The sequence below is a fragment of the Corvus hawaiiensis genome, chromosome 5 (assembly GCF_020740725.1).
Source record: "Corvus hawaiiensis isolate bCorHaw1 chromosome 5, bCorHaw1.pri.cur, whole genome shotgun sequence".
Classification (NCBI taxonomy): domain Eukaryota; kingdom Metazoa; phylum Chordata; class Aves; order Passeriformes; family Corvidae; genus Corvus; species Corvus hawaiiensis.
The window spans coordinates 6,256,336-6,274,765 of NC_063217.1; the positions used below are offsets into that span (position 1 = coordinate 6,256,336).

Here is an 18,430-nt window from a genome sequence, read left to right on the forward strand (position 1 = left end):
AAGAGGAAAGTGTTTAACCTGTTAAGCTTCAGGGAGAAGCTATGGTAAGACTGGAAAATATCAGAAATTAAAAAAGAAATCGAATATTGGTCAAGGAATACAAAACCTGGAGGTACTTAACAAGATAAAATTATTTGGGAGGAATAGGGAAGGAATTGTCTTTTTGTAGTAGAAATATATTCAGTTGGGAGGTGAATCATGATGTAGGAAAGTTAAATAGATGTAGTGAGATTTCAAAGTTCAGAAGAGAAGCCTTGCATTTTAAGAAACATCCCAGAGTGGGTAAGGAAATGTGTCTAAGTTCCAGTATTTCTGTCTTGGTGTATATACACCTGTACATGTATACTCTGTGTGGAGCAAAACCAAAGATATTTTAGAATGCTCTGTACAAATTGCATGAGTTGTATCTGTCCCACAGACCTGCAAAGTGAATTGCAAGTCAGAAATATTTAACCTGAGCTGCAGTAGTGGGCAATACATAAGTGTTACTGAGGGGATGGGCATGAATTTTGGAGGCTGAATCTGAATCTCCACCTGGGGTATATTAGTCCACCCACACTCTGTGCTGGTATGCTCTGAGCCAGAAACAGTGACAATATTCTGTCCAACCCCAGCAAGTTAAAGGCAGAACAGATGCAGCTTTTGTGTGTCAGCACTGCGTGATGGATGTCCAACCAGAGGAATGCTCAGCTGGGCCGATGTGGAACCAAAATGTACAATGGGGTTCTGAGAACTCCACTATTTCCCAAACACTTGGAGAGAACCAATTGAAGATGGAAATACTTACAGAGGTGCTGGTATTTCTGTGCCTAGGGTACTGCTTTGTGCTTAGTTACAGTCCTGGAAAGCCTCTTAGAATGATTAGATCAGAAAAATTAAAGATTCCTGGACCCTGGGGTATGTATTTGTCCTGCTACTAACATAGGTCAGCCCTTCGACAGTGCTGAATATAATTTTTCTTTGGATCAGTTTCATTTAGTCTTTCTTCATTTAAGCTGAAAATACAATTCTCCAACTTCTAAAGGATGAATTTAGGGGCTCTGGAGGAGATTGTCATTTAAGAAAGCCCTTTAAATCAATTTTAGCTTGATCAAGGCTTTGCAGCCTCTGATCCTTTTAAAAATTATCATAGCATGGCTATTAGCCATGTGTGGGTAATTCACTTTCCCTGTGAGGTTCCCAGCTCCAGCAGAAGAAAGGATGTGTCATTTTATCTCTAGATATATACCATGGTGTTTGGCATAGGGGTAAATAAGCTGATAATGACCTCTCTACTCGTGGCTTTCAGTAAGAATAGATCATGTTACAACATTACCATAAAACCATTGTAATGAACTGCACAGTTAATGACACAAAGTCTTGTATGTGAGTATGTGGCTGTAGAGATAAGGGAAATCTAGCTGTTCCTCTAGCTCACCAAAAATGGCTGAGCAAGAGAATTAAAGCAGTGTTTGTAAATATTCATTTCATCTCCCTACCCCTCTTTTTGAAGCTCTTTGCTAATAGTACTCGGTCTGTGTTAAGTCCCAGAGTTAAGACAGTGTGGTGCTATTCTTCACATGCTTCCCTTGGCAATCAAGTAGATATTCCCCAGCTTAGCTCCTTGGGGACAGCAGCAATTGCAAAGGAAAGGTTGTGCTGGGGCTGAGGAAGAAGGTTCTCCAAGCAGCAGGGAAGAATCTCCTCATCATTCAGGGAGTGGATCCCTGGTGCTTCTGTACCTCTGATCATAGGAATGATGTGGTGCTGTTCTCTTCCAGGGACAGACATGGGGTTGGGTTAGTAAGAGGGTTATCCAGCAGGTTGAAGAAAGTGATTGTTCCCCTCTATTTGGCAACTGTGAGGGGATGTCACAGTTGCTGGCTGGAGTAGAGTATCCCATTTGAGTTTCCCTGATATAAGGAGGGCCCTGGCAAAGTGCAATGAGCCCAGTGGAAGAGGACTGGAGCATATGGAGCACCAGGACAGATGAGTGGGATGTTTGCTCAGCCTTAGTAAGAAATGGTGAAGGGGAGATGTCATTGCTGTCTTCAAAAATGTAGTGGATTGTTACAGAGAAGGTAGAGCAAGGCTTTTTGTGGAGACACAGCAAAAGGGTGAGAGGCAAAGGAAACAAGTTGCAGCAAAGGAAATTCTGATTAAACATAAAGAAAAGACTTCTTCAAAGCAAGGGTAAGTAAACACGAACAGGAGTCCAGATGTGGAGATACTGAAAATTTGACTGGACGGGGCCTGGGGCTCATGATTTATCTCTGGCAGGCGTTTGGTGCTGCTCCTTTGTTCCTGGGTGAGTCTGGTTCCTCCAGATTCAACCCTGGAGGAAGTGCTCTTGCTCTGCAGTGGGCACTATTGATGGAAGCTCAGAAGCCAATGTGCTGGGTGCTGGCTGTCCCACATATTCTCCAGGAGAACTTCAGAGGTTCAGTAGGTATTTTATATCATGCCCATTGTGGGTGAATATGTGAAGGAGAAGATGTGGAACAGGAGGTGCCACTGTAGCATCATTTTGGTGTGCTTTTCTCTTCATGTGTGAGCCCTAGTCCGCTGTCTGCCCATGCATCCCATAATGAGTGTCATACCCCTGTAGGTACTAACCACCCCCAGTCTGTGAAGTGCTCTGGGGAGCCTCTCCCATTAACCTGTCATGATGGGTGTCACCCCCATGGGGCTGATGCTGCCCTGGGACAGCCCTAAGAGGTGCCAGGTCAGGGTATTATTTAGGCTCTCCCACCTGCTGTTTTGTACCACTTATCCTAACACCATGATTTAGGATTAGCCACTAAATGGTCATTTTTCTTCTAATTTATTTTAATTAGAGGCAAATAGTTGTCCTGGTAGTTGAAGCTGAATTCAGGGCTGTAACCAGCAGATCTGATTGATTATTCATCAGTGGTCTGTGGCTTCAGAACAGAGGTGTGTTTCCTTCTGCTTTCCTCTCCCTTACGTCTTGGTTAGACTGGAGGCTGCTCTGTATCAGTTCAGCTCCAGCTGGAGATCTCTCCCTTCGTGTTTATCTCAGTTGCACCATGCATTTCATTACAATGCTGTTATTAGCTGTATAAAATGGAGGGATTAAAAAGGATGAATGAAATGAGAAAAGACCCTGGAGGAAAGAACTCTATTAAATTCACACTAGAAACCCTTGTAAAATACATGACAGAGACTAGAAGTCTCTCTTTTTCGAGCTGTATGACAGTTTCTTGTTTTCCTTTGTTTTAAAATAAAAATTATGCAGGTCCTAGTAAGAAAGCAGGTGCCCAGCCACTCCCTGAAATGTTTATAGTACCCAGAAGAAATACCACTCTGTGTCTGTGGGCCAGAAAGAGAAACTTGGTCTGCATCGCCTGTGAACTCCTGGCAATGTCGCAGCTGTTAAATTTAGCATGTGGCATTCTGATCCCCATGCTAACCAAAGCCTGGAGCTGGGCTGAATATTCTGAAATTCATCATCTTGAATTCATCTTGCCTTAGCTTTTCTACACTCTTGCTTTAAAACTGGAGTTGAAAACTGGGAGTTGTTCATGTTATTGATATGAGCTTTCTGTTTGATTTTAATAAGTCTCACTTTCTTGTAATTTAAAATAGATGTAAACCACTAACGAAATAGAAATAATACAAAATCAGTAGTAATGACACTAGCTTTGATATTCACATCAATAATATTTATACTGCACTTCGAAATCCTTCTTTGAAGTGTGTTATCAAAATGAGAAGAAATGTTTTAAAGATGTGTGTGGGTTTTTTGTTTATTTGTTCACTTAACTAGGAGGTAGATATTGGCTCTGGAACATAGAGGTTACAATTGAGTTGGGTCCCACTTGTTTTCAGAGGCTGGTCCCTCAAAATGTTTGGTCTTCTGGTTAATGTCCTGGAGTCCTCAGAGATGTAGGAAAGTCAGTTCCTGATGGAAGGAGTGACACTGTTTACTGTTGATTTACCAGCATCCACCATATCCACCATAGGAGTGGAAGGTGGCCCTGCCTGCCACAGGGAGGTTGGAACAGTAGTAATATTTCACCTCAGGCTGTTTTGCACCAAGCTGGCCATGACTATGCCTGATACCTGTTTCTCTATCAAACTGCTCTCCTTGGCTAGGGGAGAGATCTACAGGTTTCTGTCCTTCTCCAAGAGCTTGTGGAGAGCTCCAAGACCCAGTGGTACTCACAGCAGCCTTGGGACTGCTTGATTTGTTACAGTGGATTGAATCGTTGGTAATCTATGGAAAGTCAATGTTTTTCATTGCTTTAGCTGAATATTTGGGCCAAAGAGATCTTCTGGTTTAATTTTGAAACTACATTGAGCTGAAATACTCCTTGCATTTAGTTAAGCACTTCTAGTCATTTTCTGTCCCTGGGAAGCTGGAGTAACAATACTCTAAGGAGATTATGTTGCAATTGATTTGGATGTGTTATAGTTTCATTTAATTTTTTATTCCTGTTTTCTGTCCCATGAGTACACCACAAGAAGTCTAAAACTGCCTTTCGGTGAGGGGTAGATGAACAGGAGCTTTTGTGTTTCTCTCCACTTCCTCAGACAGTGGTAGCACTTATGGTTTGATGGTGGAAGTCTTCCATACCCTGAACTGAGTTTTCAGATAGTAGTAGGATTGTGCTCTCAGTTAGGATTTCTGTACGTGGTTACACTTCCTAAAAGGTGATTCACATAGTATCAGTCAAAATAGTTCCAAAATAATGCTTCCAGCGTGATGTGGTTTTCTATGAAAATAATGCAGGGCTTCTCTGTTGATAAGCAATCCATATTTCATACCTTTTTTTAGCCTAGAAATTAGTTTGGTTAGGTTATAAGTTTTTCTGTTCCTTTTCATATCATGAGCCTACCGTAAATCTGTAGGCTAACTCACAATGCAGATTTTGGACCATCTGTCCTCTCTGGAATATAATATCAGTGCTTCTAAAAAAGCCTTTTCCCACATAAACATCCCCCTCTCCAGAGTCAGGAAAAGCAGCCCTTCCCATCTAAAACATACCATTTAATTTTCAAATTGCCATTTATTTGGCTTGGAAAAAGCCAAAGCTCTCAAAGCCAGAACTATACGGTCAGTACTGGTTAAGGAAAACATCAGGGCAGTCAGATCCTGAGCCCTGCCTTTTTGGAGCAGTCAAGCTGGGTGAAGATCTGACCCGGTCACAGAACAGGAATGTTTTCTTCTCTAAAAGGCACAGATTTTATTGCCCTCAGTATCCCACTTTGATGAGTTATTTCTTCTTCCCCAAGAGAGTGATGAAGCCGTGGGCTGTGCCAGTGCTGGGAGTACTCTCGGTGTCGTGGGCTGTTTTCTGCTGCGGTGCTGCTGCGCTGGAGCACGCAGAGGGGAGCAGCAGTGGCAGCACAAATGCCTCTGCCGAGGCCCACTAAATATTATCTCTTGCAGGCAGCTGCTCAGAGCCCCTTGGGGTGTGCCAGGCACAGTGTTTGTGTTGACTGCAGCTTCTCACCGTGGGTCAGGGCCCCACACCAGCCCCACACACTCCCCACACAGCCCCCCTTTCAAACACTGTCTCGGTGACAACAAATTCCCCTCGCTCATCGGCGCTCTGGGCCCGGCAGCTCTGCTGAAGGCAGCGTGAAGTAGAACAGACCAGCTTAGTAAATCTCTACCTGCAATGAATTTGCTTCCTAAAATAGCTGCAGAGCCGTGGGGTATTTTTATAGCAGCTACATGGGCATTTTCTGTTCTGAAGGACTGGAAGGAAGCTTTAAAGTGTTGGCTTGTGTGTAAATGGAATTCTGCTTGAGTTTGAAGAGAGTCTGGAACAGTAGCCCTGGGAAGGGTTAAGTACCTGCCTTATCTTGAATGGACTTTAAATATGATACTCAAGTTTGTCCATGTAAACGTAAACCTGTGAAGACCCTTCACTGCTGGTAGTTTTTCTAGGAATGTCAGGCTTTAGTAGGCATCACGTGCATTATCATAACAATCCCAATATTTAAAAAGGTCTCTCCATCGGTAATAGAGTTATTTTTGCACTTCTATCTTCTTCCTGAAAGAGGAACTGTGGAAAAGGGAACTTTAGACTAGTCTGAATGTAGGATCTCAAATGTGAGTAAACGTAATAGTTCACAGAATCACACAATCATTGAAGTTGGAAGATACTTTCAAGATCATCACATCCAACTGTCAACCCAGCACAACCATAATCACCCCTAAACCATACCCCAAAGTGCCACATCCAGATGCCTCTTGAACACTTCCAGAGATGGTGACTCCACCACCTCCTTGAGCAACTTATTCCAGTGCCTAACCACTCTATAAGTGAATTTTTTTTTCTAATATCTAATCTGAACCTCTACTGGTGCCACTAAAGGCCATTTTCTCTCATCCTTTCATGGTAGGCACAGCCGAAGAGACCCACTCCACCTCACTACAACCTCCTGTCAGTTCTAAAGAGCAGTGAGGTCTCCCTGAGCCTCCTCTTCTCCAGACTGAACGATCTGAGTTCCCTGAGCTGTTCCTCATAGGACATGTCTTCTAAGCCCTTTACCAGCTTTGTTGCACTTCTCTGTACATGCTCCAGCACCTCAACATCCTTTTAGAAGGGACAGACTCAAAACTGAACACAGCACTTTAGATGCAGCCTCACCAGTGCCCAGCACAGGGAGACAATCACTTCCCTGGAATTGCTGGCTACGCTATTGCTGATACAGGCCAGGATTCCATTTGCCTTCTTGGCCACCCAGGCACATTGCTGGCTGTCAGCTAGCATCCCCAGGTCCCTTTCTGCTGAGCAGCCTCTCAAACCACTCTGCCCCCAAATGCATGGGATTGTTGTGACCCAAATGTAGTTGTGTGACAGCTCCAGGCTGGCCAAGGCCAATTCCTCCACCTATCCATGCTGCTGTTTCTCTTCACCTGTTTGTGCCTGGGCATCTTCCAGCTCCTGTGTGAGGAGTGCCCTGGCTGAGGAAAGCTAAATGGTCATGTCAACTGGAGAGGAATATGTGCTGCTTTGGGAAGATGAAGACTGCTTAAATTAGAAGCATCAAGGGCAGTCCTTGACTTGCTGTTTCTGCTGGAAGGCCAGTCGGGTGTCCCTGTGCCCTGCAGTTATGCCGGGAGGAGCAATTGGGTTTTGTCAGCCATTAGGTTACATTAACCAAGATGAGGTTTCACTTTGCTTCTGTAGTAACCTGGCTGAGAAGTCACAGGTGGATCTGGATGGAAAGCAGAGCATCTTTGTGTTAGGTACAGAGCTCTCCTGGGTCTGCCTTCTGCTTCCTTGGTGCTGTGGCTCTGCATGGTACTTTGGAAGTGTGGATGCGAGGACATGGTCTCAGCAGATCAGAAGAGCTAAGCAGGTCCCCCACCAAGGAGATGCAGAGGAATGTTTCCTAAAGCAGAGGGATGTGCTGGGTGGCTGTGCAAGTGGTGCTTTACCTGCAAAGGCACTGCATGACTGGCTGAGTGACATGGGCACATCTACATGTTTGTCCTTGGGCACTGAACCAACCCCACAAGGATGTCTGATTCAAGTTGCAAGTGGAGTTTGAAGTGAGTCTAATTTGTCTTGGGAGTATCAGGACCCAGAGCTTTCCTTGGGGGATATTTTTGTCATGGGTATTCTCAGAGTGTATCAGGATGTCAGTCTGGCATGGTCAAGTATCCACATCTCTTGGGGCCCAAGGTGGGGATGGTGTCAGCTGTCACCCTGAGGCTGAACAGGGAAGTTCCTGACTTCCCTGGAGCCACTGTTCCACTGCACAGTGACCACAAGGAATTTGCAGGAGCCACCTCCTAGGGAATATCAGCCCAGAACCTCCTCTGCACCTGGTGCTTCCTTCACCCCAGCCCCTTCTTGAATATCAGGCATTTGGCCTGTCCAGGGTTTTGCACTGCTTATTTTCACATCCCCAACTGCTGGATTTCAACTGGGAACCTTCAGTGCAAAGGCAGTGCCATTTATTTTTAATCTGTGGCACTGTGTGAACATTAATTAGGACTGATAATAAGGAACACAAACCTATCGGCAGCCTTCTTGGTGATATCATTGAGGAATGCTGGTGTGGTGACAGCTCAGCTGCTGCTCTGTGTGTAAGAAGCATGCACTAGCCAGTGAACATGTTGAGGAAATAGGAAATATCTCAGTGATTCCTAAATGTGTCCACCCCTGTGGCAGAAGTTGCCATCTTGGCTGCTGTGTGCTGATGAAGTGGGAACATTAGTTATTTATGGGCAAAACAAGGCTGTTCTATTTGTGTTGTGGTAGTACAATGTTTTAAGTGTTTGGGCAGCCCAAACACTGCTGGTGGCATGGTAACTAGAGGAGCAAGACTTGGATGGCTTGGGATATAGACAGCCTATGCTGGTGTATTTGTAACAGCGGGTTACCACCCAGAAAATATCCCTGTGGTTAAAAATGCTCAAGGGAGTGGATGTGCAGGCATTTCTGGAGGTAACCTGAGTCCTGGCAAGGACTCCTGAGAATCACTGAGAGCCTTTCCATTTATTTCAGTGGCTACTTCATGGAGTGTGAGAGTTAATTTTGTGGGTAAATGACTTTTCCATGAGGAAAGCAGCATCACCAAATCAGAACTCAAGATGTCGTGTGGGACCCTCCCAGGTCATGATAGCAGCTCTGAGGCTGTTGCCCAAGCTGTAGCCTAAATTCTGTCAGGAATACTGTCACATCTGGAATAGCCTGTGCTCTGTGATGGTCAGATCACTGCTCCAGTAGATCCAGAGAAGGAACAGAAGGATATAATAGCCAAGTCTGACTGTCGCTGTCCTGGTAAGTGGAGACAGAAGGAGCTTTGGTGATGGTGCAGCTGCTCCCCTGGAATATGACAGGGTTTGCTCAAGAGGAGCCAACAGTTCAATTGCTTTACTCTTCCCCTGACAATCAGGAAACCCCACAATATGGGAAGCTTCATCCTTTCCTGTGTCAATTAATGGTAAACTTAAATAATGGAAACCAAACCCCAAATCCTGCATAATGTAATTATATAAATAAATGCAGTTCATCCATTGCACATAATACCTCCTGGAGATAGGGGGGGTTTCTTCCCTCCTTTTGCCTTTATTCTCTTTATTGAGTTGAGCATCCCCTTACACTGCATCAGGAGAAGGAGTGAATAACCTGTTATTTGTCTTGTTGCAAAAGACACAATTACAGCCTTTACAGTCCCTCTTACGGATCTTTCCCACTGCAGTTCCACTTTCCTTGTCTTTCTCTTCCCCCTCATGCCTTCGTGTGTCCCTTTTGACAAAGAATGACCAGAAGCACATGTAACAATCCAGACTGGGGATTGCTGCTGCTGAGGTGCCTAATAGGATTATGAGATTTTCACCATTAATCCTTATCCTATGCTTTAGGCAGACTAACCTTTTACTTAGATTTTTGCCTCCTATTGCACAATTATTTGACTCTTCAGTGATTTCTTTACAGCTGCTGTTTTGTCCTTTTTCAAGGCGATTGTAATTGGTGTAGACCTCCATCATGGAGCAGTGTAAGAGCTGTAAGGCTTTGTAGTTATTTGTTTAGTGCTGCAAGAGAGATTTTCCTAACTCACTTCCTTGCCTCTCCCTATACCCTGAGACTGTGTGCTTGCTTTAGCCCAGACTACAGAGCATTTCTGTAGCTTTAAATGTAGTAACTACTCTACATCAAGCTCTGGGAGGTTTGATGATCAGGATATCTGCTTCTGCACAGAAGGTAAAAAGGCCAAGGCTTTCCTGGGTACACGGATCTTTCAAAGGAGCTTTGAAAGATGGAAATGGGTGGGGAGTGGGTTGACACTGCTTTCCTAAGGAAATGAGACTTAAGTAGTCAGTTTTTCCACTGCTGCAAAACTTTTGGATCTGAAAGTGGTTGTGGCCAAATAGATGGGTCGAAGAGGTCTCAAATATAAATTTTCAACATTATTCCTAAGAATTAGCTGCTGGATGGGACATTGCCTCATAGCACTGTCTGCTAGGAGGCAAAAGCTGCAGTGCTGACTCCACAGGTAGGTCATTAATTTGGCTGGCCAGCACCAGGCAGACAGACAGTGCCCGTAACACAGAGGGAGTCACAGTGCATCTGAGTCCCAGGTCAGCTGGCAGCTGTGGGAGGGAACTGAGGGGCAGTCCTGTGATTTTGGGGATATGTGAAGAAAGCTGAAGGTCCTATAGTCTGGTTCAGAGAACACCAGAAGTGTTGCAGAAGAAGAATATAGAGATGAGGAGGACTGGGGAATGATACAGTTGGAATTGGTGTGACTTGGGCTGCTGCCTCTCAAACTGGCAGCTGTCAGGATGACTGCCAGGGAACAGCTTGTTGTGGAGGTGATGGACTGATGTGCAATGGAGGAGCAAGGAGCACAGGAGCTCCAGGATGTGGGAGAATACATACAGGGAACAGCAGAGGAAGAGGGTGATGGCACTGCAATCATTAAAGGAGAGAAGGGACCAAGGTGGGATGTGATGAAAGAGCAAACAGCAGTAGTTAGGAACAACGTTTTTCAGGCATGGAAAGCAAACATAAGTTACATCAGCTTGTTAGACTGGGAGTGGAGGTGATGGGGACAGGGGAGAGAGGTTTAAACACTGGTGCATCTGAGTGGGGTAGAGACCACACAGAGGAGGTGGAAAGGAGACTTGGACAAGGAAAGACTTTATGGCTTAGGCAGAGGGACAAAGGATCAGCCTCGGGTTTGTGTATAGCGTGCAGAAGGAGTGATTTGGCAACAGTCTGAGCATGGGGATGAAGGAAGGCAGGAATCAACAATAACTTTAATTACACAGGAAACTTGGATGAGGGGGAAGTGAGAATTATTGTCTTCAGCAGGGTAGAGGAACTGAGGGAAGAGGTAGAGGATTGATGTGTGTGTTTGAATTAAATCAATTGTACTCAGCCCTGATCTAGAGCCAAGTGAAGTCAGTAACTTCAGAGACTTTTTGGAACATCCCTATATGCAAGTATTTATCCTAAAAACCCTGAATATGCTTTACAGAAATGCCCAAACATCTTTTGTCTTCTATTTGTAGAGTTTGCCCAGAAGTTAAATGACCCCAAGCCACTTAATAAGCCACAGCAGCGACAAGACTGGCTTCCAACATTCCTTAAAACAGTTTTCAGTCTGGTAAACCACAGCAGTAATAAATGTCCATATATGCACACAACACACTGCAAGGCAAATCAGTGAAACGCTCAATCTCCAGTTTAGGGAGATCACATCACCTTATTAACTGTCCCTTGCTCTGCGCATGCAAAATTACTGCAATTTCCTTCCCTCCCAGGACTTTTTTTCCAAGTATTTATTGTCTGCAACTAATTATCTTCTAGTGTTCCTATAAACCATTTTCTGCCTCAGGATCCAGTGACTTTCTGTTACCAGCACAAACTGAGGAAATGAATATCAATCATTCAGTGATTATTTGCAGGAAATAAAAGCGTGAGATAGCAGCCAGCCCAGGCCAAGAAGGAAGAACAGCATTGCAGTGCTTTTTATAAGGAGAGTCAAAAATATTATTCATGTGCTCAGCTGTTATTTTCTGAATATTGTAGCTTTCTTCCTTTTTGTGAACTCTACCTTCTCTGGATTAGGTCCTGCTACCACTGAACTCAGAATATTTGTTATTAGCCTCAGTGAGAACAGGATCAAGCCATTGTCTGTGTGTTTGTCCTTGCCTTAACCCATGTTGTTATTTGGTGGGATACTGCAAGGAACAAAAATGCTTTTGGTTTCCCAGAATCTTTCTGAGTGTTTGTATCTGATCCTTGCAGATAGCACAAGCCCCTCTGGGTGAAATATGTTTGGAGCTGACGGTTTCCAGCAAAGCTTTTTGAAGCCACTGTGAAGCCTCTGTAAAATGTTGAATCTCCTCACTCAGTAGCTGCTTTTCTGAAGTCTGCATTGTGCTTCAAGTTCTGCTAAGCCATGCTACAGTGAGCATGATGAATAGCAGGCAAATTGCCTTCAGTCACTGCTTTGGAAATCAAGATGTGTGCTGGCTCACCCCATTCTTCCATAAATACCTTCATGAGCTCCGGGAAGTACGATGGTGCACCATATCCCAGAGTGTTAATTTTTAATGTCTTATGCACGTAATGGACTTGACTGTAATTACGAGTCCCGTGATACACAGTCACTGCTGGCAGGATGGAAAAAGATGACTGCAGGTCCGTGTCGCTCCACAATTAGGGATTGAAACATTGATCATTTTCATTCCCAGGAGCAGAGGAAACAGTTGTACGAATTTAAAGCAAAAGCTTCAACAGAAAGATGGGTAGTTGCAAGCCAATAAACATTGCTCTGCTATCTATTAAATTTAGACTTTGCAGCATCATCCTCCTGCATTGAATTAAACTGACTGAAACCTGGGCAGGGCAAAGTGGTTTTGACAAGCCTATGCTTACGTCCAGAATAATCCAAGTGAATAAGCATGTAGGCAGTGATGCAGAGAAAACCCAGGATAAAAAATTCTCCACGTTTTTTTCTTGGTAGTGCTATTTTTAACTTACGGATCCTTGTTTCTTCCTTACATGAAATCTTGAAGCTGACAGCATCCCTTTCAGACTTGAAAATGAAAGGAAGCTGTCTGAAAGAACAGCAGAGCTGGGATTTTTAGGCCTGATCATGTTGGCATATCTGGGTGGGCAGATGCCTCCTCCTTTCCTGAGCCCAAATTGACTTTACTGAACAGTGCAGGGTTCTTTCCTATACCAGGTTTAATGTAGGATGAGGCATCCAAACCCTTGCACGAGTATAACTTGGATCCTGCTTCATCATCTGTCAGCTTTTCAGAGCATTGAATAGAGGTGGAAGGGATTTTAGATAAATAATTCTCTCTCTGAAAGCCATACTCCCGTATTCCTGGTGTCACGGTAGATTGTTTAAAAATCAGATTTTTAATTTCCTTTTGAAAGTGTGGTGGTGGCCTTTTTTGTTTGGTTTGGTTATTTTGTTTTGTGTGTAACTCATAAGGTACAGCTTTGGAAACCGTTGCAAAAGGAAAATCAGCCTGAATCTCTGCTCTTCATTCAAGTCACTGGCAATAGCTGCTCTGAATTCAGTGGTGCAAAATCACTCCTGTACTGCACTTAATGTACTCAAGCTTAAATCAAATCCTAACATTTTTTACCAGGGCAAAACCCACATTTAAAACACAGGAAAAAAAAATCTTTCCCTGTGAGAGGAAATCAATTTAATCCGTTTATTATTTGTTTGTTTTTTCCCAGGCTTATATTTGGCACACTTTACCCTGCATATTATTCTTACAAAGCCGTGAAATCAAAGGACATCAAAGAATATGTGAGTAATGAGGTTTGTGGCTGTGCTGGGGGGTTGTTTTCTAAGATTGCTCCTCACCACATTGTAGAGGTGTTGCCTGTGTTCTGGGAAAGCTCATAAAGCAGTGCAAGGGGCAGACTGGCCTGAAGGTGGGCTGGTTGATTGCTGGGCACAAATGAGACTTGGGTTTTTGCTTCTGGCTCCTGTGCAGAGCTGATGTGCTCCTTGACAAATGTGTGCTGTTCCTCTGGTGGTGAGATATACAGCTGACTTAAAAGGCATTTGGCATCCTGAGCTTTGTGTGCTCTCCTTTGTTTCTGAAGAGCAGCATAAATCAAAGCCTTTTCAAAAAGCCTTGAAGCTTTAGCTGCTCATTCAAAACAAGGATAAGAGGAGGCAACTCCAAGTAGATATGACTGAATCCTCAGACAGAAACATCCTTCCTTGCAGAGCGACCTATTTACAGGCAGGTCTGGAGCTGGGTGTGCTCTCTTTTTTCTTTTTGCTGAAAAATCTTCCCTGGGCCCTGGTTTCTAAAGGCATATGGGACAATCAGCGAAAGTGAAATATGGGAGAATCAAAAGCACTTGGATGCTGTTGGAGTCCTGTAGGATTTGTAGTGCCCTTCACAATCTGAACTCTGTTAACTTCATTGAACCCAGCTCAGCCTCCAGATCTTGACTCTTCAATCCTCTCAAGATCCCAGGGATAACAAGCCCATTTTCTCATCTGGATAACAGCATAGATGTCTATCCCATTAAATCTTTAGTGCAAGCTCAATCTGGGACTCATTGTGGCTGCTAAGAGTTTTGTTTATAATTTTCCTCCTTCAGAAGGTGGTTTTGGGTATTTTGAGAATCATAAGTGTTACAGATCATAGCAGATACTTAAGGCAAAATGTCTCTGCAGCCCTTGCACAGCTGTGCCTCTCAGAGCCTGTACATGCTTTGCTTGAAAATGCTGAAGACATGCACAAGCATCTCCAAGCAGGGTCTGCCATTGATACTTAACGTTTCCATAGTCCCTTTCTGGAAGGTATTTTGTTGAAGGGTCCAATTCCTGTTGGAAATTTAATTGTAAAGGAGGAACTCACATCAGACACTTGTGGTTGTGACGCAAATGTGAGAGCAGCTGATCTAAGACCTGGTCTGCCTTTACAATTGATTTCAGTTTAATGCAGCAGTTGTGGCAATGTATCCATTAAGGCCTGATTAAAAAAAAAAAAAAAAAAAAAAGAAGTAATAATTTACACTGACACAGGAGGAACCTTCATTTATTAGTCAAAACTTATATCACTCTAATTTTATTCTGCTTGGTAATAGTAATTTTGATAGATGTTTTAGGCTGATCCAAACCCATCCACAGGAGGTCTTGGTTTGGGTTTAAAAGTTTTGCTGGCAGTAAGGTCTAACTGAGAGAGCCATGCTGGCACTGAGGCTCTGAGGAATCAGTTATGTAAAAAGTCTGGCAGAAACTGCCCTGGGAAGATGATGCTCTCAGGCATTTGGCAGTGCCATTATTGTTGTAACACTAAATATAAATATACACATAAATATAAATCCCAGGAGGGCAGTTATGTAGCAGAGGGACAGGTGCTTAGGGGATAATTCCAGTACCTACAGGGAGATGGAGACTACCAGTACTGTTCCCACTGTATTGGGGAGAAGATGGGGATATAATTTCCAAGCTGATGAGATCCAGATTTGTTGATGCCTCCATCTTCCATTCCCCAGAGCAGCACCTGGTGTAGGTGTCCCTCTTGTACTGTCTTCCCTCCAACCTCTCCTTAGTCTATTGCAATTATACCAGCCTTAGCTAACATGGTCCAATTCTCTAATTCATGGATTTTCATGGATTTTACTTCCTTAAGCTTTCTAACATTCCAGCAAAGCTGCTTGGGAATCTCCATTTTCAGATACACCTAATTAAACAACAGTTGTCAGTTAAATTAACAACCTTTGTCTGACCATCTTTTTCCATCCTAAGAAGAACCAATACTACGTACATCAGAACAGTTGAACTGTGCTTTGAAATGCCATTTAGTGCTCAGTGACAGGAATTCCCAAATTCCTGAATTACTTGAGGTGCTACAGTTTATCTGACCAAGTCACCATCCCCAAAGACTCTGTTGCTGTGGTTCCAAAAGAAACCATCCATCCATGGCAGTGGAGTTTCTGTAGCTGAACAGAGACAGCACAGCACATGCTCTCACTACCACTGTGAGGTAAAACACTCCTCCCTAAGCCCCAGGCAAGGGATTTAAGTTATTGCCCTTGTCCTTGTCACTGCACTGGGTGTGGGTTCTAGCAGGCACAGCCACTCCAGGGGTGCCCCCTGATTCAGTACATTGTGGCGAGTTGATTGTGCTCCTGAACCCTGCATTATGGGGTGGGCTGTTACCTCTTCACCTTTTCCTGGCTATAGATGTTATGTAAGTAATTACATTTTGTCTTAACTGGAGTTTGGCCAACAAATTATATTAACATTTGCTCTTAACATGAGCCAAGTGAGATTTTTAATGCCCTGTCATAGGGCTGCCATGCTCTACTGGCCAGTGGAGTTTCTGTAAGGACAGAGTCAGGCTGCTCTTCTTTTCCTGAGACCAGTCCTAAAGGCCACAGTCACCTTCCCAAGGGCTGTGTAAATCTGACATGTGTTATGTGCTGAAGTGGGGCAAACTGGCACCTTCAAGTCCACAGTAATTGCTAAATACACAGCAGGGAGGGTGAGGGGGGTAAGAATTTTTTTTCCTGTGAGAGTTACTCTGTGCACTTGTGCCTGTAAGAGATAGTTTGAGACTGTTTTTGCTTACCAGGTCAAATGGATGATGTACTGGATCATATTCGCGCTCTTCACGACAGCAGAGACATTCACGGATATCTTTCTTTGCTGGTAAGCACCAGAGGGGAGAGGCTCTTTGGCATGAGATGAAAAGAAAATGGAAATGTTTACAAGGGGAAAAAAGGCACACAAAAGTGCACTGACTCCTGTACAGGGGTTCAGCAGCTTCGGGTGCATAGAGGGTTTTTGTCTGCAGGAGACATGCTTCCTTTCTCAGTGCTGTCACAAGAAAAACAAGAAAGAAGTGGAAGGGCTCGGTGGTATCTCATTAGTGGGAAATCATTACTGGAGTCTCAGGCCCTGCCTGTCATAGAGGCACAGCTGACTGCCCAGCTGGATGCTTGCAGAGGTCATCACATAAATAACAGTTGATTTAGCTACAGGCAGAGCTCTAGATGTGCCTGGCTGTATCCTACAGTAAATACAGAGACTGTGGATCAGGTACAAACAGCCCTGCGGCACAAGACTTTGTAGGTTGTTGTGTGGGTGGTTGCATCTGAGCTGTTTTGTCAGACCCATTCTTGGTTAGGCTGGTCTGATGGAGGACAGTGACAGCTCACACTGATGTGGCTCTCTGGTGCCAGTGGAAGGATTCCTGGTGGCCTCTCTCAGGACGAGAGCACATAAATGTCCAGTTATCAGATTCAGTTCCTTTTGGATGCTCAGGTTTGGAAGTGTTTGTTGCTTGGTTGCTCTTTATAGTAAAGCCTTTCTACCAGAAACCAGTGAGATCAGTAGACTTTAGGATGAAAATTTGACTGTAGTGCATAGCCCTTACTTACAGCGTGTTCCTGCATAGCATGGCATGCCTTGGGTGAGTCCTCCAGACAAAGGAGATCAGGAGAACTTGGCAACATGTCAGATCTATTGAAAAGGAGATAAAAGACATTATTGTCTATCTAATTTTCATGCAGATCTACCTCCCTTGTGTTCATCTGGAGCTTTGTTTTTAGAGGATGAGTTATGTGGTTCTGTCAGGAGGAATGGCAGAGGGCTTATCCAGCCTGTGAAATCGAGTGTGTTGTAGAGATCCTCATTGAGGTGGGAGATCAGCCTGGCACATTCATGCTCAGAGTAGAGCATTGCAGAGGCTGCTTGGGTCAGACCTGGGTGCTGGCTGGCCCGGCTGGCTTGTGGCAGTGCTGTGTGGCACAGCAGGAGCCTGTCTGAGTCCAGCTGGGCTGGTCCACAGCCACCACAGGTCTCTGCACTGCTCTTGCTTGCCCCTTCCTACAAAGGGTAGCAATTGTTCATCACACTGCTGGCAGCAACATGCCTGCCCACAGGAAGATGCTGCTGGCTGGCCAGTCTTGGGCTCTGGGCTTTGCCCTCCAGAAAAGTCTGGATAATTTAATCTCAGGATGTCCCTGGCTGCTTGTTACAGCTAAAGCATGTCCTGTTGTTAATGTCCTCCATATTTTGCAGCCCTATCTGAAAGTCGGTGCACCTCTATGATGCTTGGACAACAAAGGTTCTTGTATTTCAGTTTCAGTCATGTAAGTGTTATCTTAAAAGCTGAAAGGCAGAGAGATAGGAAGTGCATAAATATATCAATGAAATGTTGGTTTGCTGGTTTGTTCTTTGCTCTCTGACAGTGACGGGGATACTGTGAAGGCAGCACTTGTGATCTTTGCATTTAGAAAGCTCCTTTATCACACAGCAGAATCTCTTCCAGACCATTAAATAATGGTCCTGATAACCAAGTAAAGATTCGCCCACATGCCTCATTGAGATGTGTTCAAAACTGAGTCAATATGCTTTAATCTTTAGATTCCTTGGTAAGCAAAAGTTGCCTTGGGCTAGGCTGGCAAATCCCTACCTGTGCTGAGCATCTCTAATTAAGGGCAGTGGTTAAACTGGGAGTAGACAGTAACCCTCTTTTTCTTCTAGGTTTCCATTCTACTATGAACTCAAAATAGCTTTTGTAGCTTGGCTTCTGTCTCCATACACAAAAGGCTCCAGCCTCTTGTACAGGAAATTTGTCCATCCAACACTGTCTTCAAAAGAAAAGGTAATCACAGGTGCCTGGGTCCTCTCTGGGTGGAACAGAACTATGGTGTGTTTATTCCAGTCCCTGTAGCATTCATTTTCATGGAAGGATTGGGAGTTGCTGATTCTCTTCCTCTATCATTTGATCCCCTCCTTTTGGTTGGTGTTTTTGTTCTTTGTGGTTGTGTTTTTAAATACTGGCATCTGTTCAGTGCACTCACACTTATTAACTCATCTTTGTGCAGTGGAGAAGTTGGGAGGGAGGGGGATAAAAATACCTCCTGAGCTGCTTTATATGTACTGGCTGATTATAGCTAGAGTGTTCTGTTGTGGCTGGATATAACAAATAGAGAAACTTGGTCTGGCAGCC

The 18,430-nt window shown here is 44.2% G+C and overlaps 1 protein-coding gene across 5 annotated transcripts in view; it reads left to right on the plus strand.

Moving 5' to 3' along the window:
- REEP1 (receptor accessory protein 1) overlaps window positions 1-18,430 on the plus strand; it is a 67,298-nt gene that overhangs the window by 13,956 nt on the left and 34,912 nt on the right. For 4 of the 5 annotated variants that reach the window (XR_007203680.1, XM_048303894.1, XM_048303892.1 and 1 more), the window contains exons 2-4: window positions 13,179-13,251; window positions 16,046-16,122; window positions 17,962-18,082. Coding sequence is in view for 4 of the 5 variants with exons in the window: in XM_048303894.1 (XP_048159851.1) it covers window positions 13,179-13,251; window positions 16,046-16,122; window positions 17,962-18,082 (271 nt within the window). In the remaining variant the exon portion in view is untranslated. Of the gene's footprint in view, window positions 1-11,833; window positions 12,120-13,178; window positions 13,252-16,045; window positions 16,123-17,961; window positions 18,083-18,430 lie in introns of those variants that run through there. The other variant, XM_048303891.1, reaches the window with a different exon arrangement.